The sequence below is a fragment of the Acanthochromis polyacanthus genome, chromosome 1 (genome assembly GCF_021347895.1).
Source record: "Acanthochromis polyacanthus isolate Apoly-LR-REF ecotype Palm Island chromosome 1, KAUST_Apoly_ChrSc, whole genome shotgun sequence".
Lineage (NCBI taxonomy): Eukaryota > Metazoa > Chordata > Actinopteri > Pomacentridae > Acanthochromis > Acanthochromis polyacanthus.
In genome coordinates this window covers 22,144,761-22,172,236 of record NC_067113.1, presented here as the reverse complement: position 1 = coordinate 22,172,236, position 27,476 = coordinate 22,144,761, and the positions used below count along the sequence as shown (strand labels likewise).

The 27,476-nt window shown below is 42.1% G+C and overlaps 2 protein-coding genes across 2 annotated transcripts in view; both read left to right on the top strand.

Annotated features, from left to right (window-relative positions):
- Positions 1-340: 340 nt before the first annotated feature.
- On the top strand, positions 341-17,376 carry e2f2 (E2F transcription factor 2). Its single transcript, XM_022196632.2, has 7 exons — positions 341-1,281; positions 8,257-8,356; positions 11,436-11,655; positions 13,590-13,751; positions 13,867-13,981; positions 14,122-14,320; positions 15,503-17,376. Exons 1-7 carry the CDS (start codon positions 1,006-1,008, stop codon positions 15,775-15,777), a joined length of 1,347 nt encoding a protein of 448 aa, XP_022052324.2. The 5' UTR covers positions 341-1,005; the 3' UTR covers positions 15,778-17,376.
- A 4,170-nt stretch (positions 17,377-21,546) lies between these two features.
- asap3 (ArfGAP with SH3 domain, ankyrin repeat and PH domain 3) overlaps positions 21,547-27,476 on the top strand; it is a 24,740-nt gene continuing 18,810 nt past the window's right edge. The window contains exons 1-2 of the mRNA XM_022196643.2: positions 21,547-21,984; positions 24,876-24,948. Coding sequence (XP_022052335.2) covers positions 21,859-21,984; positions 24,876-24,948 — 199 coding nt within the window. The 5' untranslated portion in view covers positions 21,547-21,858. The remainder of the gene's footprint in view (positions 21,985-24,875; positions 24,949-27,476) is intronic.

The following is a 27,476-nucleotide window of genomic DNA, read 5'->3' as shown; positions in this document are numbered from 1 at the left end:
AAAATATTAGATTTTGAATCCTATATGTTTTGTAAATGATATTTCGGTAACCTTTAAGAAAAGTTCTATTTATTTACCCAACTTGGACACATAACTTTATGAATTTCACATTGAGTAATTGAAGTTAGAGTACTGTGTGATGCAAAATATGGGTCAGAATGTTGATAATTCCGTAACATATTGATAAAAATAAATGTAGTAGTAAGAATTTTCCACTTCTCTTATGCATATGTGTCTTCGCATTGTCTGCATTGGTCATTGTCTCCAATTCCAGCCTTGCAATAAAAGAACATTATGTCCTGAAATGGTGCTACTTTCCCTTTAAGAGGAGCCGCCTCGTCCGCGTACAACTGTTTTATGCAAATATGACAAGCCGAACGTGCCGCCAGCCAATCAGATTCGAGCTCTAACCGCGGGAGATCTAAATTTCGCGGGACCAAGTTTGGCGGTAAAAAGACTGTTCTTCCCCAGCTCTTGTCCTCTTGTATGGAGAGAGAGGAGCTCTGAGGTGGACGGACAGGAGACCTAGACCGGCTCGTTTTCCGCATCACAGGGAAGGAAGTTGAGTTATAAATCTGCAGCTCTGGAGCTTCACCTCTGCGCAAAGACGCATTTCTGGTGTTGGACTTTGAGAATAGTGGATGTTTTGAATAGCTTATTTAATCAGGGAGCAATTCTTTATAACTGGTAAGGAAAGTTTCCTGTACACTTTGTTACCGGACAAAGGACAACACCACCAATCAGGCTGCTTTCTTCCCCCATAAATTACGCACGTATCGGATGTTTAAGTCGTGCGTTTGGGGTATTTAATCGGCTCATTTTTAATTGGGAGAGGTGCTTTTGTTTCTCTATACTGCAGATCAGATACATAGTGTGAATTGTCACAGTAAGCCTGTAGTAGCAGCAGCTTGCTAGTACAGCAGGGCATTTGTCAGTGTGCTCAGCTAACAGCACACTTCTCCCCTTCGCTTGACCAATCCGGTTAAATTTAGTTTACTCAGGAAAATGATGCGGATGCCTAAAGGCGTCTCTCCGGCAGCAGCTCGGCCGGTAGTCGGGCTGCCCTGTTCTCAGCAGAAGATGAAGGTTTTGACCACCGGGGGAGTGAAAACCGACTTCTTCAGCACCGGACTGTCCAGCCCGCCGATGAACACGGTACCGGCTGGTTATTTCACCCAGATCTGTAACACCGCCGTGGCCGAACAAAGAGCCAACAGCCTGTATTCAACCCCCCACGGACCAGAGGCTAAACCCATCAGATCATCCTCCGGGAGGCTGCCGGTAAAGCATCACACACAAACACACACAGAAGAATTACAATCCTGTGCCACTTTTACGCACAGTTCAACCTGCGACCCAGTGTGTGGGAGGAATAATTCTTGATTTCCTTTGGTATGCATGCTCCAGCAGGGCGCATTCAAATATGTTTTTACGTGATAAGCCACAGTGGGGCCACTGTGACTGCTGCTGATGTGCATGAATGCTGTGTGCTCTCTTTTTCTGTCTTTCTCCCCGCAGTCCAGCTGTAGCTCCACGGGACCAGACGCTCTGTGTGTGTTTGATGGTGTTCATATAGGGGGGGATGGAGCGGGGGTAGGAGGTGATGGTGTTTGGGGGCCCCCTCTCTTGTGAGAAAAAGAAGGATGAGTGCCCCCCTGGTGCAGCAAGGATAGCTTTTACACAGCCAAACAATGCCACGGGGATGGCCAGGCTGGTGGAATACACCTAGTCTGAACACACATGTGCTGTGTAATTACACCCATAGACAGCTGCTCCATCTGCACCTGTCACCACCGCAGGACCTGTGTAACCTGTTCACACCACTGTAGGAAGGTCACAACCAGACAACTACTGGTGCGTTTTCCCGGGAGCTCACATGTTTGTATGCTCTGGTGGAGTCTTAAACTGTTGCTAAAAGCATCAAGCACAGGTTTGAATTAATCTAACCAAGCGTGCATCACAATCATGAAGGATTATTTGAGTAATCCTGATGATCTGACAGGACTGGATCACTCTTTGCAATGTCTTAGGGCTCTACACCTGCTGTTGTTTGTTACGTTTAATGTCTTCCTTCACAGATTTAGCAAACTGCATTGAGCCTAAAGGGGTTAGAGGGTGTACAGGGTCTCCAAATCTCATGTTAACCCCCTGCCCTGTGAGCCTGCGCTCGCTAATAGGGCCTTCAAGAGGATTAGTTGGACATAAGTAAAGTGAAAAATAGGCTGCCACCTGGCTTATTATATGCCAAGGTGATCTCAATTACTGCTCACTGTACGTGATAGAATTATCACTTTAATTCGGCCATAAAAATGTTTGCTTTTTGTATCCAGTGTTAAGGTCAGTACATGTGGCACATAAATAGCCCATAACTAGCCCAGACTAAAAGAAGAACTTGGACGTGATGAGGGCTGATAAGCTTTATTGTATATACAGATATATGTGCACTTCAAATGCTATCAATTTGGTCACAAGTTACAGATAAGAAGCCAGAATGTGGCTTGTTTTCACACTGATAGCGGCGCTCCCTATTCTCTGTCTGTACCATACACGTATGATGCGTTTGGATTTTCTGTGACCACATTAACTTGTGTTTTTTAACTTGTTTATTCCTATTTCACTCCAAAAAACAGGAGCTTAATTGGGTGGAGAACAAGCGATTACACTTTTGAAAGCGCAGAACAGATTTCAAAAGTTCCATGGTTATGAAACTTCCTCAGTACATGTCGGTATATTAGGCAAGCTGTTAATTGTAGGTCTGAAAGTTTACGTTATGCTATGTGTTGGGGGTGGACAGAACCGTGTTTCATGGGTGGAAAGATGAAAACAAATGAGTCTATATGTTTCCCATTTCAAGCTTGCCCCTTCCTAAGCATATATAATGATGTGTGTAATAATATACATGTTACAAAAATAGATACAAGGATGATTATGTTTAAGGGAATAAATAAAAGTAAATAACAAGCAGTGCGTTGGGCTGACTCAGGACATGTCGTCAAACCATTTGAAATGCAGTTCGAGTGTTAGATTTGGTGCAGATGAGTTATTTCAATTCATCCTTGAACTTGAAGACAGCTGTGTGTTCTTCTTCATGTGCCTGCTGACACAGCAGCTTCATCGCATGTTCAGTCATGGGTCTTATGTTTACAGGAAGCGTTGCCTCTTCATTGTACAGCACACTTCCTTGAACTTAAACAACATAACAACCACTGCTTTTTTATCTCTTTTTTTTTTGTCCCGCATGGGAACCGGATGTCTGGCTTAACATGAAAATATGAGTTCCTTTAGATGCAAACAAATTGAACAACTTTAGCACAAAGTCCCACGCTCAGAAGCTCGCTTGTGGTGAAAATGCGTTTTAAAAAAGTTAATATTTGACTGATTGTCCTTAACTTAGCTGCAGAGATCTCGTCTTTACTTATTAATCACGCTAACTGCAGTTAAAGACCGTGTGTCAGTGACTGACATGTGAGTTTTAACCAGAGTGTGTGTGTTGTTGGTAGTGATATATTCTTCTTCTTTTGGCTTAATAGTGATGTAAATGTGTGACAGTATTCAGGCCTCCATCCAAAGTCCAGGAAAACTCTTCCTCTGTATGACAGCTGCTTTCACATTAAACCCTGTATTAAGGGCTCTACGGTACTACAGATGAATGAATTATCTGATCACCACAAGCAATGCTCACTGCAGCCAAATGGCAGCTTGGCCACAAGATGCATCTCCATAATGTTGAGCTGAAACAATGTCTCGCTTATTCCATGCTTATGTCACATGTGCGTGTGCCCAGACTTTCTTGGAATGTGCACAGTTCGCCACAACTGCCCGAGCACTGATATCAGCTTCATGAATTACCCTTTCTGAATTTCCACTTGAACACACACACACCTCTTCCATGCACTTTCCTCTAACTTCTGGTGTTGATGCCTGAGTGTGATATTTGCCACATTGCCAACTTTATGCCCTCATTCACCTTGTTTTACCTCAGCCTCAGGCCGGCGCTGGCCCTGGAGCATAATGTCCTCAATAGAGGGAGTTTTGCATTTCAAAGCGGCCTGACCCCTCCTTCCCCCATCAGCGACACAAACTGCAGATCCACCCTTGTCTCTTCTTTCTCCTCAGACACATGTTGGCAATCCCATCAGTAATGCAACTATTGTTTTTTCTTTGCCTACCCAAGGGCGTGGTTCTGAGGGGGATCTGTACGGAGTAGTCGTAGATGTTTGCAGGCGAACTGTAACTTGCCCTCGGCTTGGACGGGATCTGAGTCCCGTGCAGCCTGACCGGCAAGGTTTTGTTGGTTTGAGGAGCGGCTCAGCTGAGGACGTGACTGTGTGAAATGTGACTGTAGAGATTTCGCCACAGCAGCGGAGATGGCGGGAATTGGCGAATGAATTTACAGCAAACAAGAGGAAGGCACGTGCAGAGCTTGGGTGTAACTGGGCAGGCAGGCGGGGTGAGGTTATAGCAAACGTGAGCCAAGTGATACTGTGAGTCTTAGGAGATAAAGAGCTAAGGAGGAGGGAAGTTGACTCAGGCCCTTTCTATTTCTTCTCATAGCAACCGGCCTGAACAGTTGCTCGCTGCATTTTAGCTACATTGGGAATAACTTTAAATTAACTAGTGTGGTAATTATGAAGCCCGGTTTTCTGTTCCAACTTGAGATTGTCAAATTCAGTCTTTCAGAATGTTTCAGATGTGTGTCAGGCTCCACACCTGTGCACTTTTGTGGTGGTTTCACACAGTGGTCTGAGAAAGACAAGCTGCCTTTCCACTAAATGAACTCGTGTTTGTGTAATATGGTTGACTCACCAAAGAAATCCCTCATGCAAAAAAGGGAGCACACAATCCCCCACCCTAACCCATACAGCTGCAGGGTGCAACTGTTGCTTCCCCTTACAACATGTCACCAGGCCTGTAGCTGTGACTCAAACTGCAGCATGAAGACACGCTGCAGCTTCATCTGCACATTGGGGTCATGGAAGTTCCAAAGAGCTGCGCTTTATTTCGTGAGAGCTACTGATCTTTTTTTTTGTGATGGGACACCGTTTAATGAGGGATCCACTAAAACCTGACAGATCCGCTCTCTGTTTAAACTACAGCTGTTACTGCTTGTGCACTGGAAAAAATGCCTCTCTCAAATCAAGAAAAAAAACTTATTTCAAGGAACTTTTTACCTTGAAATAAGTGAAAAAATCTGCCAACAGAACAAGTGAAAAATGTCTCGGTAAGATTTCTTGAAATAGGATGTGATATGTAGAATCTTGAGATCTCAAAATTAGCTATTTTATGCTATATTTTATTAGGATTGTCAAGCTTAGATGTCTTAAAATAAGCCAGATACGCCAAAAAAGAGAGCAGTTTTTCACTCAAAAATAGATTTTTGCTTTCATGTAAACCCCTAATTTGAGATGTATTAACCCTCCTGTTGTCCTCATTTACAGGCACCAAAAAATCTTTCCATGTCTGAAAAAAAATGAAAAAATCAGCAAAAAAATTTCCCTAAATTTCTAAAAATTTGCAAAACCTTCAGAAGAAAATTCCAATAATTCCTTAAAAGATTCCCTGGAAAGTTTTATTTAAAAAAAAAAAAAAAAAAAAAAACAATCCCCCAAATTTGGCAAGAAAATTCTTGGAAATATTTTCAAAAAATGAGCAAAAATCTTCCAAAAAATCCTAAAAATATCTAAAATGATTACATATGCATCAGTAAAACTTCTAATATTTTCTTAAGAATATTCATTTAAAAATCAACCAAAATCCAGTGAAATCTGCTGGATTTTGGTTGATTTTTACATGAATATTCTTAAGAAACATTTTTAACATTTATTTTTTCCCACCAAAAAATGTTCAAAGATTTAACAAAAATGCTGAAAACGCGGACATCTGAAGTTTCACTGTGAAAAAATCTATTTTTTCCACGTTTTCAAACTTTAAAACAGGTCAATTTTGACCCGCAGGGCGACACGAGGGTTAGATTTATTTTCAGTTTTCTTGTAAAATTAAACTCAAAACAAGGTAATTTCAGGATGCGTTGTCTTAAAACAAGTCCCTCCATCTTACTGAAATTTCACTTGTTAAGTGACTTTATCTTCAATCAAGTGGGATGAGACATTTTGACTACAAATAAGACAAATAGATCTGGTAAGATTTTGAGTTTTTGCAGTGTAGACAGTCCCACCAAATTCTTCTCTGTGATCACTGGTATTTTACAGCTACTGTTAGGACTCTAAACCAATAAAAACTCCTCTTTCACTCCCGTTTTGTCCCAGAGAAGCCGGTCGCCGTCCTCCTGTGTGTGTCTTTGTGTCCTATTGAGGATTCTGTATGGCCGGCTGTATGCTGTAGGGATTAAAATCCACCCTGCCAACAGCACATACACTTGCTGTGCTGCCCCAGATGTCACCAGTGAACAGGTGGACATGTCAGGGAGATCACGAGGACAATGGCAGCCTTCACTATCCCTTCACTCACACAGCCACATCCCCACAAGATTAAGTCAATTCCCCAGATTTCTTATCTGAAAAAGCCATTTACCTAAACCTGCTATCTAAATGAGCTCAGTATCCTTATGCAGTGCTGTAACAAAAGGGATTATCGTTACTAAGTGTTTGTGAAGAGATCCAGAGGAAAGGAAATGGTGTGAGACAATAAAGATAACTGAGGTCCTAACGGGATGCTACAAGTTACCCACAAGCCTCAAAGCTGAAATGTCATGCCCCGCTAGCTCGGCCACCGGTGTGTTTTTGTGTGGGTGCAGTATGTGAAGAGTATGTGAGAAATTTGTTGGCGACTTTTATTCACTGGCAGGAATTGTGCATGTCAGAGGGCCCCCAATTTGCACAAGTTGTCATTTTTCGCACAGTTTTTGTAATCCTAAAGAGAGCAGCTTGAGTGTTTTGACTTTCAAATTTGCTATGTAGGTAATTGTAAAAAAAACTGAAGGTTTATATTGGGGTCCAAAGGTGATGTGTGTGCGTGATTTGAAGTTTGCATTACAGTTATAGAGAGGTAATCATCTCTTTATATGGTGAGGCCTTAGAGTTTGTAGAAAGAGGCAGGGAGGGGGAGGAGAGGTCATTGAGTGGGACTTCCTGGTGTGTTGCAGGCAGTGGGTTGAGAGGCTGTCACCCCCCCTCCCGATCTGCCCACAGACACACAAAATCAGCCCCTCTTGAAGTGCTTGGGAAAGTGTGAGGGGGCTGCTTTGTTCCTGCACTTGAGGGTTGTTGGCACATTTACGACGCGGCACTTCTTTTTTTTTTCTTTTTTTTTTAACAAACCCCCATTTAGCCCTTTTGCGAGCACTGATGTCACACTTTCATGGACCTACTTGGATGGACTCTGCCTTCGTGCTACACCTGATGAAGCTCAACTTTTAGCGAGTCATTTTAATGCTTTAAAGGCATTATGGAGGATGTTTTTGTTGTTTGTCTGATTCACATAAAATTAATATACTGACCTTTAGTGGACTTGTATGTATGGTTTCTAAAAAAAATAAAAAACTGAACATGGCAGGACCTGAAAAACATCAGCCAATCATTGCGCTCGGACCGAGGCGTTTGGTTTGCTGTCAATCAAAAATCTTCCAGCTCAGGCCTAGTTACGTAGATTACGTATGCCTTGGACTTACGTGTTTTCTGTATGTGTTGCTTTGGTATAGCTTCGTAGTTAGCTGGCGACTTGTTTTGCTCATCTTTTTTTACATAATGGCAGATAAAGATCCAGGGGGACCCAGCCGTAAAAGAAAGGCATTTTTTGAGGTCAGAGAAAATAAAAGACAACTGGATTGCGAGAATGCAAAAACAAAAGCGATTATTGGCGAGTCATTTGGGCGATGGTGATGGTGTCAGCTCAAGCAACAAATAGACCTAAAGACAGATGCCTTGGTTGCTAAATTCCTTCTGGACAGGTAAAATGTATTATTGTATTATACTGCGGCTGTAGGCAACTTCACGAGTGCTACGCAAGTTTCTGGAGGGGGGCGTTTCTTCGTAAATGTTAAGAAGGGGGAGGTTAGAGGGGGGTGAGGGAGAGGTTGTATGTGCGCATGCGCATGCTACGTTCAAAGTCGTAGGAAATTAAATCTCCTCTAATGCCTTTAAGCGGTGGAATAGAAACAGTTCAGCGTTATTCACACTTTACGGGTTCTTCTGGTGACAGAGTAGTTACTTCATAGAAAGTACAAGAACGACATGACATATTATCTTTGGTTTCAATGTGTGTGTTTTTTCTTAATATACACAATCTGTTTGTCTCAAGGCTAAAAGGAAACTGGACCTAGAGGATCCTCTTTATCTGCCAGACTTCCGCACGCCAAAAGGCAAAAGCAGCATCGCAGCAAGAATACCAAGCCCAAGGAGTGAGTACGCTACTGGAATATATGCCTTAGAGGTTTACTGTTGTAGAAGTTTTTTTTTTACAGTGGAAGAAACAATAGTGCAATATGATCAACAGCAGGGTCACATTACGGCTAAGTTCATTATAAGGAGATTAGTATAATCAGGTCAGTGGAAAAAAGTACAAAAAGATCATTCCCAGGAAGTAGTTCTTAAGGTGTGGGACAAATGGGAGGGTAAGGCAGGTGTTGTATACAAAAGCGTCGACATGACGAAAATTTTGTTGTTTTTACACATCCGTATACGTCCACGTGCAGCTCCAAATTTCTCCCAAGATCTCCTTGTGGATCGTCCATGCAACACCTATTCTACAACCGCAATAGTGCACACATAGATACAACTTACTGCGTGTGTATGCAGCAGTTCTCCAAGCAGACTCCCATGGACTAGAACAGGGGTCGGCAACCTTTAACACTCAAAGAGCCATTTCGGCTCGTTTCCCACAGAAAAGAAAACACAGGGAGCCGCAAAATCCTTTTGGCGTTTAAAATGAAGACAACACTGCATATATCACTTTTTTACCTCTATGCCCTTGTTAATCAGTCGTGATTACTTAATTACAAAGCCTCTAATTAGATAGATTCATTTTTTTTAATTGTGTCCTACCACTAATATTTATCTTACTTTAATGTCATCTTTGCTCCTGGACCTCATATGTTACGTAATGTTAGCTGGAAGTAAATATTTTGCGAATGTCTATTTAACTTGTAAAATCTATTTATCTAGTTATCTTAAGCTAATAACTTTTCTCCGGTAAGTCGCTGCCCTATTTTCCAAGACGACACTCCTCTGACCTGCTGCCTGGATGCTGGACGTGACATCGAGCCGTGTTCTTGCGAGTAGCATCGTATTAACCTGACATATCAAAGAGTAGATACTGAGCAAGACAATTATCTGTAGTTTTCCTTAGTACTCACGAGTACCCGACACAATACAGGACTCTGCTGTGAAGACAGAGACGTGCGGCGGTGGTGTATTTGCGACAATAAAAAAAGAAATAAATTTGAAGGATTTAGGAATGGTGGCCTGCCGCTGCTGAATGAATGTAGAGCAAACACTGTGATCCAAAGATCAGCAGGACTCCAAATGAATAAGTGCAGGCTGGATGCATATTTTGACAGACGAAAATTTAAAACGTTTCATTTTGATGTTACAAGATCACCATAATCATCAAATTTAGAATACAATTTTTTAAATATTAACAATCTAAAATAAAGAAATTTTAATGAAATAGTCTGCTTATTATTTATTTTCCAAAGTTACAGGGAGCTGCAACAGAGGGATAAAAGAGCCGCATGCTGCTCCGTAGCAGAGGGTTGCCGACCCCTGGACTAGAAAAATAAAAGCCTGTTCATGATTTCTGTGACCGCGTGTCCACAAGGGACTGCATGACTTAAATACCCCCTCTGTGGATATCCGCATGCAGTACATTTTTTGCGACCATGGTGTGACTGCACATGTGCCGGAAATCAAGGGCGTCAGTTTGTTTTTAAAAGTGGGGGGGGATGGAGACCACAGCACTTTGAGAAAATGTCGAAGAACGACGGCAAAATGTCACAAGCTGGGCTCCAACTCACAACCACCGCACCAAAGGCGGAGGCTCAACCTGTTGAGCTATCATTACATACGGGCAGAAGGGTCTGTGGGCCGCTATAGTACTAATTCTCCCGGGCCGAAATTTTGCCCTTGCACGCCTCTGGTCGGAGTTTCCACATGGCACAGGCGCAAATTTAGCATCTGCGCGTTTTTTTTTAACCTCAGGAAGGTGTGCTGCATGTCTGTGCAACTCTCAGCCGAGTGCAGATGGTGCGTTCAGGAGTGTCGGAATTTTCTATACTGCTGAAAATAACTGGGTTTACAACGGCTTACATGTGAAGAATTTGAATGTGTTGGAGACAAAATGACCCCTGACAAAAAGTGGGGGGGACACATCCCCACCGTCCCCCCCCCTAAACTGACGCCTATGCTGGAAATTCAAATGGGGCTTGAAACAAGTGCTTGTTATGAGGATAGACCATTATCCATACCGTTATTCTGTAATCATCATTAAACGAGGTAATAATTAAAATCGGCGCTGGCAGACTTTGGAGGCACTTTGATCTGTACACACTTTCCATTGACCGCGCCCAAACTCTGCAGGAAGTTCTAAATTGTCCAGAAATCCTGCGCTATGTCCCCCTCAGGAATAATCATCACTGACCCAGTGCTGCCATCTGTAACTAGCTGCTCCATACGGTACAGGAGCCCCCATGGTTTTCTGTGTTCAATATGAGAGGCAATCCCACATACGAGTAAAAACAGAACGATATCCGCTGTCTGCTTTCAAAATCTGCATCAGTCATGCGGAAACCGTGACTTGGCTCTAATAACAACTATATGTCCGCAGGTGTCTGCACTGTGGCATGTGGACGAGACAGTTTGAAGGATTGTACACGAGATATTCACAAAGAGGGAAGCTTTGTGGGCAGGGTTTACAGGTTGTCTTTAGAGAGGGAGAAGGTCCAGCTGAAAGTCCCAGTAGCAGAGGAAAATGGCTCATGGGCCTTTTGAAAAAATCTAACTCTAACTGAGCCCTAAGAAACAGTTATGATAAGTGATTAGACCTCTAACAGCCAAAATAATGAGAGAATGTTTCACTTGAGGCAAACTTTTTTGCAGACATTGAAATAACAGATTCATCAGAGACTTCAGCCTTGTACTTGGCAGGCAGTACTATCACTTTTTTAGAAATATTCAGCAATATTTTTTAGCTCTGTTGCTATGAGTAAAGCTATTGCTGTTTGAAATAGTATTATTTACAAATATTAACCAAGATGTGAAACATAGAATGTAAAATTAGTCAAACTAATTCAGGAAATAGAGCAGCCGACTCATTTATAGACTACTTTGTTTTTCATGTCAGTGTTAACAGTTTCATTGACTAATCCAGTAACTACTTCTCTGCAACAGCTGATCCGCTGCCTGAAGTACAAACAATTTGAAACATATTTCTCTACACTGATTTGTTCGCTGCTCACATGCTGTGTTTTTTTTGTGTCTCAGCTCCAAAGTCTCCAGGTGAGCGGACGCGTTACGACACCTCGCTGGGCCTGCTGACCAAGAAGTTTGTGGGTCTGATAGCTGAGTCTCCTGATGGAGTTCTTGATCTGAACTGGGCCACTGAAGTTCTGGAGGTCCAGAAGAGACGCATCTATGACATCACTAATGTTCTGGAGGGGGTCCAGCTCATCAGGAAGAAGTCCAAGAACAACATTCAGTGGCTGTAAGTCCAAATGCACAAGAGAAGATTTTACATTAGGAGCTGGAATAGTCTTAAGTTACAGCTAAATACAGACAAATAAGTGACAGGAAGGTATCACAGAAATGTCAATGCTTTCACTGTATGTTAGACATTTTGTAGTCGAATTAGTCATGTGAAGCACAGGGGGCACTAGACAATATACGGATTGCATCACTATTCAATTATAATATCATTTTAAAAGCTTATTAGGCGCAGTGGTAGGGGAACCCTTATTTAACTAATAATCTTTGACTTGAACAGCATTTGTGGTTGGATGGACGCAGTTTACAAAGCTCTCTAACAAAGGTCGATGCAGTTTGTTTGCATCTGTCAAAAAGCTAAGATGAAATTGGCATCTTGCAAGTTAAATTTCAAATATATCTGCTCTAGAGTTATGAAATTATCTTAGTAGTGGTCAACGTGTCTAAACTGAGATTTCTATTGCGTAAAAACAGTAAAACAGATGTAACATAAAACTGCAATAAATACTACCTTATTAAGGGCTGATTGGATATCATTTTAGTAACGTGCATTTCTAAAATTTTGTTCACTGCATTTACATACATGTAGTTGGGGTGGGGGGGAATGTTTCCGGTAATTAAAAAAAAATCAATTTTACTGTACACTGTAGTTTGAAGATTAACCTTTAACAGGTTACAACAGCTCTCTGATAATAAAAGTAGTAAAATATATTTCGTATGGTGGATGGCCTTGAAATCCAAATCTAATGCTTTTGCTTTCAGTATCTTGTTGCATGTAGTATGCATAGAAATGGGACACAATGCTTCATTATATTACTGAGCCTTATACTTTCACCATGTTGCTTATATATCCATCACAGTCTGTAGAACAGCATAAACTGTCTCAAGCTTGTTTATACTCATGCGAGACACTGTGGTGAATCTTTGCTGTGGATTGTGGGTCAGAACGACCAGAAAAGCATTTTGGTTTCATACCTCAAAATGCAGCTGGACATAGTGGAGCATTCGTGTGTTTCTTTCACACACTATGTATCGGGAAATTCTCCTCGCACGATATAAAATATGGCAGCGTAGGTCTTGGAACACACTCAGTTTAGGTTTACCTGCACCTCAGTCCACTCATTCATACTCATTTATCTGCCCCCTAGTGACAGTCAGGAGGCATTGCCATGGTTACAACAGCAAACAACCTCCTCTGTTAATTCCACTTGATGGTTTCCACAGCACCAAAACAAACTTTAAAAACATCTATTCATAGTGCAGTAGGTACTCGTTATGCACTAAGCAGGCGGTTGAACTGACGCTCATATCAAACACAAATCTACACCTACAGAAATCCCATCAGTGTTTATTAAAGGTTGCAACTTTGTGCTTTTTTTTTACACAGAATAGCAGCTATTTACAGACTGGTCAGTAGTGCCATGGCAGTGTGATTAATCCTGATGTAGATGAGCATGGTGGTCGGACATAGCACAGGCTTTCTGGAGAATTTAGAGCGAATCTGTTTGGGCGCCATCGATGGAAAGCGTGACCAGTTAAAGTATGGCAGTGACTATTTCAGATGAAACTCTTTTTAGTGATGAATTCTAAAAATGCGGATGATGTTCAGTTGGTCTGGGGCTGCACATGGATTTCTGCAGAGGACTTCACTCAGACCATCGCCGGTTTTTAAGGGAATGTGGCAACATATTATGCATGAGTGGTTCACTGTTAGAGCCTTAGTTATTTTTTATATAGCTTTTACATGGTATTTAAAAGCTCTTTTAGTGCTCTTTTGCACAGATGAAGACTACACATTCAGTTTTGTTGTATATTTACAACGACAATAAAGATGCATCGATATTCCGTGACTTGGGCTCGACTAACCTACAGCTAACTCAGCAACTTTTGGAGTCAGCCACACCCTAAAACTGTGTATGTGTGTGTTTTTTCTAGGGTCGGGGATGTATTTGAAGGCGGTGCAGGTGGAGGAGAGAAGGCCTGTGCGCTGAGGAAAGAGCTGGGAGACCTGGAGAGAGCGGAGAGATCTCTGGATGAACTGATCCAGTCCAGCACCACACACCTCAAACAGCTCACTGAATATAAAGACAGCCAGAGATATCCTTTACACACAGTGTTGTGGTCGTCTGCGTTATCCTCTGGTCGTCCTCTGTCCGGTTACACACGCATCTATGCAATTTCTACTGTTGTTCGCCTTGACCCTGCGCCGTACGTTGGGCTATGTGACGTACCAGGACATCCGCTCCATCGCCAGTCTCCGAGACCAAACGGTCATCGCTGTCAAAGCCCCCGCTGAGACGAAGCTGGAGGTGCCAGAGACAGCAGGGGTGAGACTGGCTCTTTGTTTGAATTTTACTTCTTGCTTCCTCCTTCTCACCTCTTTCACTTCCTAGACAGCACTTCCGTGTAGTTTTTGTATTACGTGCCAGTGCCGGTGCTTTATATCCGCTTCCCTTTGTCCTTACAGCAGGGGTCATTACAGATATATTTGAAGAGCAGAAATGGCCCCATAGAAGTCTACCTGTGTCCAGAGGAGGGTCTTGAAGATGCCAGTCCTGTGAAGAGTGTTGTCACCCCTAAAAAGGATTTCCCTCCGACCCTCGTCAATCCACCTGCAGCACCAGTGGCACCGCCAAGTTACAGCGTCAAAGAGGAGCCTGCTGAATGTAAGCTGGGGGTTCTGAAGGATTTGTATCACACAGTAGCGTTTTCCTTACTTTACATTATATTCACACACAAAGCTCCCTGAAGGATCACTATATTTTGACCACTAACCGTCCTCTTTGTGGGGTAGTTTTGTGAGCATGCAAACAATTTTTAAAAAACAGCACAAAATGGCATTAAAGTTTTGTCAAATGCACGTATTTCATTTCTTACTGAGACTTGCAGTAGCATAAAAGATTGTTACCGCTATTCTATCTGTGTATCGTCAGCATTTTGGCAATTAGCCTTGGATAAGATGAAGAGAAATGACTATTTGTCATGTTAAATTAACGACAAATGAGCTGTTGTGTCTCGCAGTTAGCAGGACACCACAGTGGTACACAATTTTACCACACTGTAAGACCACACAAAAGACTATAAATATGACGATAATAAAACATTAAATAGATTAAAAATGAATAACACAACAACATAAGATGGCAAACATCTTAGCTTTGTAGCTGCTGTATGGAAATAATTATATCTGTATGCATAAAATGCGATTCCACTGTATATACTTGCCTGAAATGAAATAATAAATACAATACAATACAAATACAAAACATCCCACTTGTGGATCTGTCATAAAATCAGCCCCAAAAAGAGCCTCTAATAAATCAGCTCAAATAATAGAAATGTTAAAACCATACAATAAATATATGGAAAATATATTTAACTGTCCAGATGTACATTCTTAAAATTCAAATCAGATAAAACTGATTTGAAATTAAGAATGTAAAGCTTAACTGATCACATGTAGAAATGCGTTATTTGTGCCTTTATCTTTCTATTACTACTGTGTGCTAATATTTTATTTTGTACTTTTCCAAAAAACGTTGAACTCTTCTTTGACATTCTTGATCAATAAATCAGCTAAACTTTGTCTTTATACCAATAAAACACATCAAAACAATATAAAAGTAAGTGATTATACACAGAAACAAGATGACATGTGGAAAAAAAATCTAAAAAAAAATACAAATAAGGCTGAACATAAAAACATGAAACTTTTTCACTAACAGCAAAAGTTTGGATCCTCAGGCAGGCTGTAAAACTAGCTTTGCCAAGGATTTTTTTTAGAAACATACACTCAACAAAGAATCCATCCCACCTTCTCCCCTGTTTTGTCATTTCCTAAAACACAGCTAATATAACTCCAGCAGCTCCAGCCGCCTCATCATCCACAACCTCCAGCTCCTCTCTGCTTGATGTAGAAGTTCTCTTGGGTTTGCCTCCCAGCCTGCTGCAGATCACTGAGGACCAGCTTCCCGACGCCTCCTTCACCTCGGACAGCAACACCCCCTTCGTCAGTTTCTCTCCACCTTTGGACCACGATGATTACCTCTGGAGCCTGGAGGATGGCGAAGGAGTGTCGGATTTCTTCGACACCTACGACCTCGGAGATTTGTTGAAGAGCTGAGGTGAAGATGGAGGAGGAGGAGGAGGGAGGGGGAAGAAACAGTAGAGTAGAAATATTTAAATTCAATGCCTTCTCGGGGCAGGAGATATTACACTATGAAGCCATCACTAGCGACACCTGTTCTGATGATTCCAGCGGAGGAATCGCCCCATTTGTTTAATTTAATAATGTAAGATTCATTTGTACAAGCATCATCCGACTTTTAGGGAGGGAGCAGGGTTTAAAAAGCAGGGATTTTTGGACTTTCTGTCACATTTCTTAGATTGAGCTACAATGAAAAGCTCATAAAAAGCAGGAATTACTGTACTTATCATATCACCAGCAACAGAAATTATATGTTTGGGTATCAGGCAGTGTTTAGTGGGACAACTCAGGAACTTTTTTTATTTTCTTCCTCGTTTCCAAAGTCTAAATGTTTGTGCCAGTCTTCGGCCCGTAGGGGGCAGCCTTGTATTATGTCAGCTTTAACTGCCATGCAGCTTTACCGGATTCAATCACTGGAGAAGAGTAAGCTAAAGCCATGAAGAAACATACAAAGGGTTTGTTTGTAGGAGTACTTTCACCACTGACCACATGAAGCTGTGATAAACTCGTTTATTACCAGTGTTTGCAGATTCACAAGCATCCGGTGGTATAAAAGTAGACATAAAACTGATTTTTAAGGTGCTTCTGTCTCTTGTGTCAGAACTGTTTGGAGCTGCACTGTGTGCCAAAATGTGCACGCTGTGACCTTGAGCCGGAGTTAATGACAGATAATGGCTGTTTTGTGAACACATACAATCTTTTACTGAGAGAGGTGATCACTCTCTCTTGTTGGTTTGGCAGCTTTGTTTCAAATCCAGTTGCTCCTCTTGTTTATCTGCGATAAATAGTTGATGTTAGCCGATCATTTTCAATTTAGCAGTGTGAAACTGCTATTGTATTTCTTAGGAAATAAATCAAAAATAAATGCGATGCAGCGTCTGGGCTGCAGGTGTGGTGGAAGGGGGGTTAATTGATGGAAGTGAGGGGTAATCAGAGGAGCAATTTCTTCTTCCTCTTGTTTTAAAATGAATTAAATCTGTTGATCTTGCAGATGCAGTAACAATGAGGGGTTTCTTTGCTGTTCAGGTTTTAGGCCAGTGAATTCTTTCCTCAGTGTTGCAACTCTTTTCAATGTCAAAGACATTTGGACGAGGGTCATAGCAGCTATGACTTTTATCTGTTAAAGATTTTTGAAGCGTTCTAGAAATTTGAAACATTGAATTTCATGCTGATGTTTTTTTTTTTTGGCTTTCCCTCTACACTGCAGAGATAAGCTAACTGTCCTGTCCTAACAAAACTTGAAAACGTGTGTTTGTGTGTGTATTTGACGGCTTGGGAAATGGGTGCCACGATGCGGCGATGTGTGTGTTTTTATAATGTAGATTAGAGAATTTGTAGTTTTTTTTTTTTTCAATGAGCATTATTTTTTTGGTATTTGTACATAATTTGTTTTGTATTTATGCCTATTTTTTTCTGAATTTTTCGACAGTTGTTTGTACGACATGCAGCACTTAATATTTTTGTAATATTGTGTGGTCTGTTTGAAGTTATTAAATACTGAAGCCATGATTTACACTTGGCGTGCTGTTGCATTTTTTTATTTTAATCATTTATCATGTCAACAAAAAACTTCTAAAAAAATACATCCAGGTGCACATGAATAAATCTTCTCCCTGCTTCTGTTATTTAGTCCCTTAAGTGATCAGATTTGATCCTTGCCGTAAAATCCACTGCCATTTAGTGTCATTGCTGCTTCAGAAAACATTTTCTGTCTAAAAACAGCAGGTCTACGGCAACTGAGGGCACTGAGGTAATAAAAAGTGACATCCTCTGAGGACAGACAATGACTTAACATGAAGAATGACAGTCACACTGAATGAGCTATAAACACATTCAGACAGAGAGACAAAAAAAAAATAGCCATCATTCTTTGTGAGCTGGTTGCTTTGGAAACCAGCTCACAAAAGTGTAATAGACAGGAGGTCAGAGTTCAGTGGGTCAGGGAGGAATTGTGTCAATGCATTTTAGGGTGAAGACAATTCCTAGGAAGCTTAGTTCAAATGTCATGATGTGAAAATGTGTGCAGCGTTTTGCATGTTATTGCTAAATTTTGGCTGCAACTATGAATTCCTTTACATACGATGTAAAGGAGAAGGTACACTGCTCACTGACAGCTCGTATGTTCTCCCAAGGAGCTTCCAAGTGCTCTGCAAGCTCAGAAAGCTCCATTCTTCCTGGAGATTTTTTTTATACGCAACCTAATGTTTACGGCCTCTAGAAATTTGGAGGTTGCATGTGGAGGAATAATGAGCTCTGTCTCTGCATGCACCGGTTCTCTGCACACTCTGGTCTGCAGGTCTGGTCTGCTTTTGGAACCAAAATCAGGTGTCTGTTAACTCTGTCTATTAACAGATGTTGCGCACAACCGCTCGTGTTTAACGGGAGGCCATAAACCGAAATTTCAGACGTCACATACACACACGTAGCCTCGGCTGTGTGGTTTACATACTATCTAAAGAGCAGGCCACCTCGCCTCGCTTTACCGCACACCTTTAGACCAGCTACTGAAGTAAATATTATTAGCTGACTGCTTAAACTGCCAAAAATACAAATGCCTCTCTGTGGTCTACCATAAATGAGGTGATAGCTTGGCAGTGAGCAGCACTAACCTGAGCAACACGTTCCATGTCATTGTTTTGGCCTGCAGGACACCTAGTGGTCCTATTATTTTCATGAAGGTTTGAGGTAATTTGGCTACAATGGATGGTGTGTTTAAGGCCCTGGCACAAAGTGTGGGTATGCGTGTTTCTTTAGTCGAGTTAGTTATCAGTTTTGCAGATCGAAAATGCTTTAAGGATGGGAGGAATAGTTCCAGGTAAACGGAATTTAATTGTTTGAAATCCAGCCAACTCAAATGACACTGCGACATTGTGAATTATGTGGAATATAACATGTCCATGACTCACAAACAAGTTTGACTAGCTCCCAGCTTGGATAACCTTTTGTTGCCATGCCAACTGCAACAACAGGTATATTGGAAGATCATGCATGTCTGAAGGTGGGGTCCATGGGCAGGTAGAGTATTTTGTCAGCTGAGTAGCCGTGTCACAGAGAACGTGATTTTGCACCGTCAGTGAGTCAAGGATGATGTATTTTTCCAATGCAGAGGCTATCACTCACTGTCAGCCTGTGTTTTTTTTGTTCTATTAGTGGTGTTTCTCGATTCTGTTGTGCAGGTTCTCGGGGCTGATTGTTTTCAGCAGAGTCCCGGCCCCGTTCATCTGCTTATTCCAGTGGGAAACCTCAGCCCTGTGCTAAACAATAAATCAAACCCCCTTCTTTTTCTCCCCCAATCCTCCTAGCTTCAGTCAACCGTGTCGACCAGAAGAGGGGGTATTTTACAGTAAGCCTGGGCCTCCTGGTCTTGACAGGGGTAGTAAATTGATAGCAGGACTAGTGGAGCTGAGTCAACACTCAGGGAGATGAGGGGAGAGAGATTTTATTTGGGGGGGTGTTGGAGGACCTTGCGCTACTCCTCTGGGCTGCTGGGAAGCAGCGAGGAAATCCTGGCAGCTGCAATCTTTACTGGAAGATGTTGCCGTGACCTCCATGGTGCGTGTGCGTCAGAGAGAAAGGGAGAAGCTGTATTCGGTGTACCTCACTTCCTCACGGCCAAAACTGTGCCGCTTGCAGGCCAGGAGAAGACTTTGCTGTAAGACCAGAAATGAAGTGAGGGGAAAAAGGAAAAGAAAAGCCTTGTGGACGATAGAAAGAGGGAAATTTTCTATAAGAGAGTGTGTTGATATGGGAAATGACTGCATGTGGTGTTTAGAAAGGAAAAGGGTGGAGTCAAAGAGGGAAAACATTAAATGAGTCACTTCAGCTGGTGCACTCAGACAATTCAGTATTCTTTCTTTTGTCTTTATTCTGTCACTCCACCTTTCTTTTCCGCCCTGTTCTGTGCATCCGTGCATCCTCCCTGTCATTAAAAAAGAAGAAAAAAAACAATTTCCACTGCTGATTCTCTGTTGCTTCTCTTCCACCCTCCCTGTCCCTGGAGTCTATACGTTAGTCGACTGCCTGAGCAGACCGGTTTGCTCAGTTTTACAATAGAACCCGGCTCAAAGGCTGGCAGACGCACAAAGGCTGGGCTTCTTTACTAGGGGCTGCAATGAAATTGAAGGAGGGTATTGTTGGGACGTGGCAAGCCCATGCATTACATCAGCTCAGACATAAAAAAAAAAAAGAAAGAGCACACAGAATTAACATGCAGACACATATGGTCCACATATATCACAATAGCAGGCAGCTACATGTGTGCATGCAAGCGGTTAGTATCTGTTTTTCTCTTTCCCTCGCCAGTGTTTGCACACATACATGCAAACATGCAACAGTAAGTGAATGAGGCCCTGCTAAACTGGGTCACCAAACCTATTTATATGGCTCTGTTTGTCGCGTGCCATCACTTCCTTGAAAGGATGGACGCTTTTCTGTAATGATTAATAGAGACTTTTACAACTTTTCCTCTGGGGACTTTAGTCCACATGTTGAATTGTGTATTTGTGCAGGGCTATTTGTTCGGCCTCACTCTGAAGTTACGCTTCCACTCCTTTCAGCTCTACCGGCGTGCATGTGAGTGTGCAGCTTCAACACAACGATATTAAATTGGTGTGCATTTTGCTCTGTGTGATGTATTCTCTACTTAAAAAGACTTGCAGCACAAAAGGAGCTTGTCTATCTTTGTGGACATAAACACAGCACCACTGTGAGTGCACACAGTTAAGACACACCATCCATTCTGGACTATGCCCACTGAATGGCAGTAATAAGTAGCAACAGAGGACACATACAACCCTTTAACCACAGAGTGAGTCTATTTTTCCTCCAATGAATACGGCCAAGATAACCTCAAGTTGCCCGTTGAGCTGGAACTAATTCACTGTTTCCCTTTATATAGATAATGTAGGCAAATATGTGGTTTTGTGGTGAAGGCAACCACTGTATTTGATGCGGCTTCCCAACTTCACCCATCTGCACTTCATTGTATCACTGCTCGCCCCGAGGCAAGGTTCACTGATACACCTCTTTTCTTTGAGCTGACAGGCTTGACAATGCCAGGCATGCACGACTTATGTTGTATAAGCAACTCTTGCCTCTTTTTTCCTTCCCCCCTCTTCTCTCTGTTGCATTTTCTTTCACTTTGTCGGATGATTTCAGGAAATGTCAGTTGGGAGGGATTTCAGAAATCCTCCCTCAATGAAAAATGCCCTTTCATGAGATGAAAAGGAAGAAGAGGGAGCTTTGGAGCCTCAGCCAAAAGGATCAAGGTGCAAAGATCCAATGAGGCAGAACAACTCCAAACTTCTGATTAAAGGGCAGTGCACATAAAACTATTTGCGCGAACTCTGCAGTTCTTTAAGTGTAATTTGAGTGGGAATTGAACATAAAACACCCATTTTTCCCCATCTAGCAGAGTCTTTTGGCAAAACTGCAAAGCTTTTAACATTATTCGGCGGTATTTGATGAATTGTGCGTCTCAGCCTCACTGCAATCCTCTTTCCCTCAGCGCCTGCATCACCTCATCCATTGAAATTCCTCCCCTTCGGTTTAGTCGATGAATGAGGCATTCTGCATATCCATGGCGACCACAATCCACACTCTCTGGAGTTTGCATAGAAATGAGAAGTATTAATGAAAGAGACGAGGGCAAGGACACACACACAGGCACTCACTTTTCTCCCTCCACTGTGCCAGAAAGCACAAACATTCCCACGTGATGATGGAGTTTGCTGCTCCCTCCCTCACTTTGCGCACAATAGCGCGCTGGTGCACACACTCGCCGAGCGGAGCTTAAACTCGGTCAGTCTGGCTTTAGTGAACTTTCCGCCTTTAAGACGCCGTTTTGAGGAATCTACGTTCTGGGAAATACTCGCAGCTTCCCGTTTCCACACAAGGGAGTGAGAGAGATACTGCTTTTCTTTCTTCAAATGGGAGTTACATGCGCGCTTGAAACTTTGGCTCCTTTTTCTAATCAGTGATTGTCGTTTCGCTCGAAACATGCCGGAGCGGTTGAGCATTTCGGACTTTGTCGTCCTGACAAACGAGGATCTGTCTTCCTCGGGGACTTCCAGCTTCCAGTCCAAGATGAGTGACTGTCGGAACACGGTTTCCAACGTGGAAGAGGTGAGAATGCAGAAGGTTGACGCAGGGAGACGTATACACCTTAGTCTGTTGTTTACCTGTCCGTATAGGTCTGACAGAAGAAGAGCTTTAGTCTCACCTGCACTAAACCTCTGTGGTAGTTTTCTTTGTGTTTCTTTGTTTGTGTTTTCGGGTGAAGCATTAGAATTTACACAGAATATAACTGAAGCTCACATTATTGCTGTTTCCAGGTGAGCGCAAGTAAACCTGGAGACTTTTGCCCCTGTGCCAAATTCAGTCTAAAAACAATCTTCACTTGGACATGTGCCTGGAAGAGTTGCTGGAAGGTGTTTCTCTCAGGGAAAAGCTAGTGCTGGGTTAAGGATATGAATGTCTGTAGTGTGCTGCATTTTGGGCAGGTTCATTACTTTTTTTTTCGTCATTCTGATCAAATATGTGCCTGGCTTTTGGAAAGTCCTGGTTCTTTTCCCTATGTGCTGCACTTCTACAGTCTTCAGATGAGCTTGGATGTTTACATACACAATGATTCAGTGCAGACCAGCCTGCACAGCAGAAAAGTGAAGGTTACATGAGGTAATGTAACCTTCAGAGAGTTTTCTTGGCCTTGTCTGACTGAGATGGGGACACAAATAGAACACACACACACGGCTCAGCAGATATGCCACAAAGATGTCTGACTGACTGGGGTATTATATTTGTGATTGTAAGCACGTACTCGCATGTTTGTCTGTGTTTGCAAGCATGTCTACGAACACCAATCTATTCTGTTTGAACTGTTGGTTTGGCTTAAGGCTTGTTTGAGGTCTCCGTATGTGTGCGTTTGTGTTTGTTTGAAATCTCTTCCCCCAAAGCTCCTCTGGTAAAGGAGGAAATAGAGCTAGGCTGCAGTGAACTCCTCCATAAAACAAATAATCCGAGTGTGCACGCAGGTCAGTGCTTTCTTGCCTGTAATCCTTGTGACAAAACATTATGGATACCTGCTGATACCTCAGATGACTTTCTGTTTTTGGTTAGGGTCCCATTAGTTTGAATTGCCACAGATTTTCTTTTACAAGTTGAAAACCCAGGAGATTTTTTTTACTGGAATGAGATACACCATGCTGAAAAATGATTTCTGATGCGATGGCTGATGGACCGCCATAACTCAGGGTAAGACTTTGGACACTTTAAGTCTTGTAGATTTAGTCCTGATCCCTGTCTGGATATCCTGATATTGCATAAATATCAAATGGCGGCCTCCAACTGATACCTCACCTGTAATGCAATGAGCATGGTTGGAAAGAGATGAAAGGTGTTCTGTGGGATTGTAACTGTGGCTTCTAAACGCAGATGGAGACTGCATAATCCAGAGTTTATAAAGACAACAGCTTTAGACAACTGTCTGTTGCATTTCTCTTGGACTCATGTCCTCATTCATGGCCATGACACACTGGAAAATGCATAGCTGAAATAGCAGTTTGGGGAGGGTCATGCTGGAATCCTACACATGTGCAGACACACAGATGTAGATACAACAATATCATTATAGATAGCTCGAGTTGGTTATTCTGTTTAGTCTGCTCAGCAACAGCAAGCTTGATTAATGGCTAGGATAATGTGTGGGCATGTGTCTAGTTTACGGCAGCAAGCATGGAGACAGAGACACCATTTACCCCCACACACACTCAGCTGCTTGTTGCTGAAATCTCATAATTAGAGGCAGCGATAAAGACAGACAGAAATAAGGAATGGTTTCATTTCCTATCGTTAAAAGCTATAATGGACTTCATGTCGATCTCAGAAATGTTTTCTTAAGAGCAGATCTAAACCCTTTTGCTATAGTTGACATGCAGAATACTGGAGGTAAATACGGATCACATGTCAGTTAGTCATGAAATATTAAACTCTGCTGTCAGAAGTTGCACACACACCCTTGTAGCAGGTAAACACTACCCTGCACACAGGCACAAAAGGCGCAGTACGAGACACTGCAGTTTCTTAAGAACACTTAAGGGAGGAGGACCTTATTTTCTCCAGAAGAAATATGGAAATAATGTTTATTTTGACAATCTCGATTCAAGGGTGGGTTGTTTATCTGCTTGTGCGTCCTTCCGTCTTGATTTATTACATAAATTCAGCAACTTGTTTCACTTACCTGCACAGGCTTGTTTCCATTTTTACTTTACTGTCTGCCAACAATCTGAGGAAACTCTAGCAGCAGCATCTGTGAGCAACTCCCGTCTTAGCTAAACCACTTTCCAATTCGCTGGCTGTAGTGTCACATTACGTCACACCCACACTGCCTTTTAATTAATGAACTAACACTTAGGGAGTGAACTCGACCGGCAGGGACTGGGGTGTGTAAACAACGCCGTCTAACAAGGCAGAGTCTCAGTTAAGTCTGGACTACTGGCTCATTAAAAGCTATTTCTGGTGGCATGTAGGTGGAGTGCCGCAAGTGCAGCTCATTGAAACAAGTGGCCTGTGTGAGGAGAATAAACAGGATGTAGTATAAAAACCTGGTTGGTTTGGAAGAGATTGATTGTTGAAATACAGTAAAGTCTTTTCCCTGTCTGCTTCACGTCTGCGCTGTGTGTCATATTATTTTCCAGCCGCCAACCTGGTGTCAGAGTGAGAAAGTTGTTGAACTGAAAGGCGACAGGTGAAAGACGGCAATTGTCATCTGTGTCAATGCTTACTCAACTGTTGGCCTTAGTCAGACGGCGTGGGAAAATGAAATAGACACAGTTTCACAATTGGATATCTGGAAAATGTGCATTATTACGATATATATTCATGTCGCAATGACATTTACTGTTATACAAGAGTTGGCTCAGTTTGCCAACACATAGGATGAAGTCATTTTCAAATGCAAGCTTCTTTGTTTTACACAAAGTTTTTAAATTCAAATCTTTGTCTCTGTTTCATTGCAGTCTATGGAGATGGACCACACAACTCTGCAGAGGATGAAGAAGTTGATCAAAGCTATACACACCTCTGGACTCTGTAAGTGTCAATATATTCCATCCTACACTTTCATTCAGACAATGCATTACTAACTACAGAAAGCAATTCCACTCCAAGTCCTCTTGCAAGCTTTTTCCAGAGCTTAGAGACTGATTATACTCCCTTCTGGATGTGCACACAGACGGTTGCATTTTTGTTTTTGTACTATTTTCTTCTCCATTTGGAACATGTTTCATACATGCACTGCAGTTTGCCGTGCATATATTAACCCTCTGAACCCCAAACACAGCGCCAGGTTTGGAAGGCAAGTTATCTTTCAAAAATCTTCATAACTGTACCATTTATTAGAGTCAGAAACTGTAAAAACAGAAAGATTTCAAGGGCAAAGTACCTAAATTTGAACTTAAAATTATTATTATTTTTTTATAAAATCATAGTATTCTAGAATTCTACATGTCTGTTTTAAAACATTTGCTAAAAAATAAAATGTTTGCACTAAAAGGGTTCAGTAAGAAGTCAAAAATTCGGTGCTCTCTGGTGCAACTGTGAAGTCATCAGTGGCTTCACCGTGACCAGCACTGATGTTACAGAGATTGCATGGAAGCAAATTAAAAATGTAAATAGAAAAACAACTATAGTATGTAGAGTCACTATTTTTTCCAGTTTTGGTAGCATCTGTGAGCACTTGGAAAAAATACTAAACAGGCTTTTTCAGTTTTGCATAAATAATTAATTAGATAAATTAAGCTTTAGTTTTTTAGTAACATTGTAACTTTGCTATTCTACACAAAATGCCCTTTTGAATTTTACTTTACTTCTAGCCATGGTTGTGCTGTTTCCATGGAGGTGCAGGACTTTATATTGCAGTGAAAAATGAACCTGCAATGAGGAGAAATGATACAGGCAAAAAAAAAAAAACACCCTGAAACTGCTTTGAGTTTGGAGGGTTGCGTGCATGTTCACTACAGATCAAATCAAAAAGACCCGCTTAGCGTACGCTCCATGCAAATATACGTTACTCCCTCATGTATGTGTCGATGTGTAATGCATAACACAAACCTTAATCACTTGACCTCAGATTCTTTTGTCAGTGTTGTCCAACTTTTGGCAGCTTAAAATCCCTGAAGTAGGATTTCTGTCCCTACAAGTGAAACTACTTTTCCTCATAAAGGTCACCCTCTGTTATGGCAGGATGAGCTGTTCGGAGCACATGGGGGCCTCCACATAATTCATTGTGTACGCCGGGCTCGGATGACATCATCTGCCTGGTGTGGGCAGTGGTGTTTATGAGCGAGGCCCCTTGTTATGGGACCAGGCTGCGTGGGTTGATGGGTGATTGTGTTTATATAAAATACATCATCTATGGTTTTGTGGCGTTGTTAAGGTAAATGGTATGTGTGGTTTCGGCAACAACAAGTTCCTCGACCCAAAAAAAATCTCTTGAATCGTTAAGTGAGTGTTTGCTGAGTTTCTGTGTGTCATGTAGAGCTACGTCACCGTGACTTGATTGAATGTGCGCATGCATAATGTATGAGTGTCCACCTCAAAAATGCGCGGGAGAAGCAGAGGAACTGTAACATATCCTGTCGTTGTTTTTCTGAGCTTTCGTACAAGCCTGCTTCCCATTTCCAGGCCTCAACTCATAGTTTTTAGTAAAAGTGAGTCAGCAAGCCAGCTGCCCAGAATTAAGCAACCAGTCTGCAGCGCTATAGCATCTGTAGAGAAGTGCTCCATCATTCCCCCTTTTTTTTTTTACTTCTTTACTAGTTCTACGTTTCTAAGTAGAATCATATGGGTTAGTTCCAGTAATGTGCCGATGGGAGGGCCTTCCTTTCAATGAACCCCTTAATCAGTCCTGATGTTAATCATGGGTCAACAATCTGACTCACAACACATAAAGACAAAGTGGTACACCCGTTACCCCCTCATGCTGCTTCGGTGGCCTGTTATCGTGTCACATGTACAAAAACACACGTCGAGATGTTCTCTGCTTTCGTTCTCTTTTCCCATAAACGCTAAGTACCACTTTTCTGCCAAGATGCTGCGGCTTGTGAGTCTGTGTGTGTTCTGGCAGAGCAGCGAAAGAGCCGAGTTGCTCCGATGGTATTCGACAGTTAAAGGTCAGTTGTAATATCATCCTCTGAGCTCTTCCGTGACTCAGCTGTTTGTTGCTTGATAGTTGCACGTGCGTTGTTTGTTATCATGCTCATTTTCAAGTGACCGTAACGCCACAGCAGCTTAGTTTCGCCGATGTGCCTGGATTCCGTCCTCTCCATCCTGTTTTGTGTCGGCATTCCTTCCTTAATTCACAATTTTACTGCCATACAAATGTTCCGTTTTTGCTTTTTAAGCCTGTTAGTATAACTCTGTCAGTCTGTCTCCCATCTACAGACAGTTTAGCGGTTTATATTTGTCTTGAAGTGGAAACTGGAGCAGAAAAACTGAATTTACTGCACTCTTTCTGCTTTGTGTGTTTAGTTGGCTCCTCCGCAGCTGCCTGGTCCATATGTTCCATTACTGCTACATTAAGTTCTTTAGGGTTAAAAATCACAATTTCCTTGTCTTTA

Bases quoted from the DNA above. Each gene is read 5' to 3' on its own strand.
- e2f2 (XM_022196632.2), top strand. From the start codon at position 1,006: ATGATGCGGATGCCTAAAGGCGTCTCTCCGGCAGCAGCTCGGCCGGTA. The intron at 1,282-8,256 runs GTAAAGCATCAC...GTTTGTCTCAAG, and splicing joins CATCCTCCGGGAGGCTGCCG to GCTAAAAGGAAACTGGACCT. The intron at 13,982-14,121 runs GTGAGACTGGCT...TTGTCCTTACAG, and splicing joins AGGTGCCAGAGACAGCAGGG to CAGGGGTCATTACAGATATA.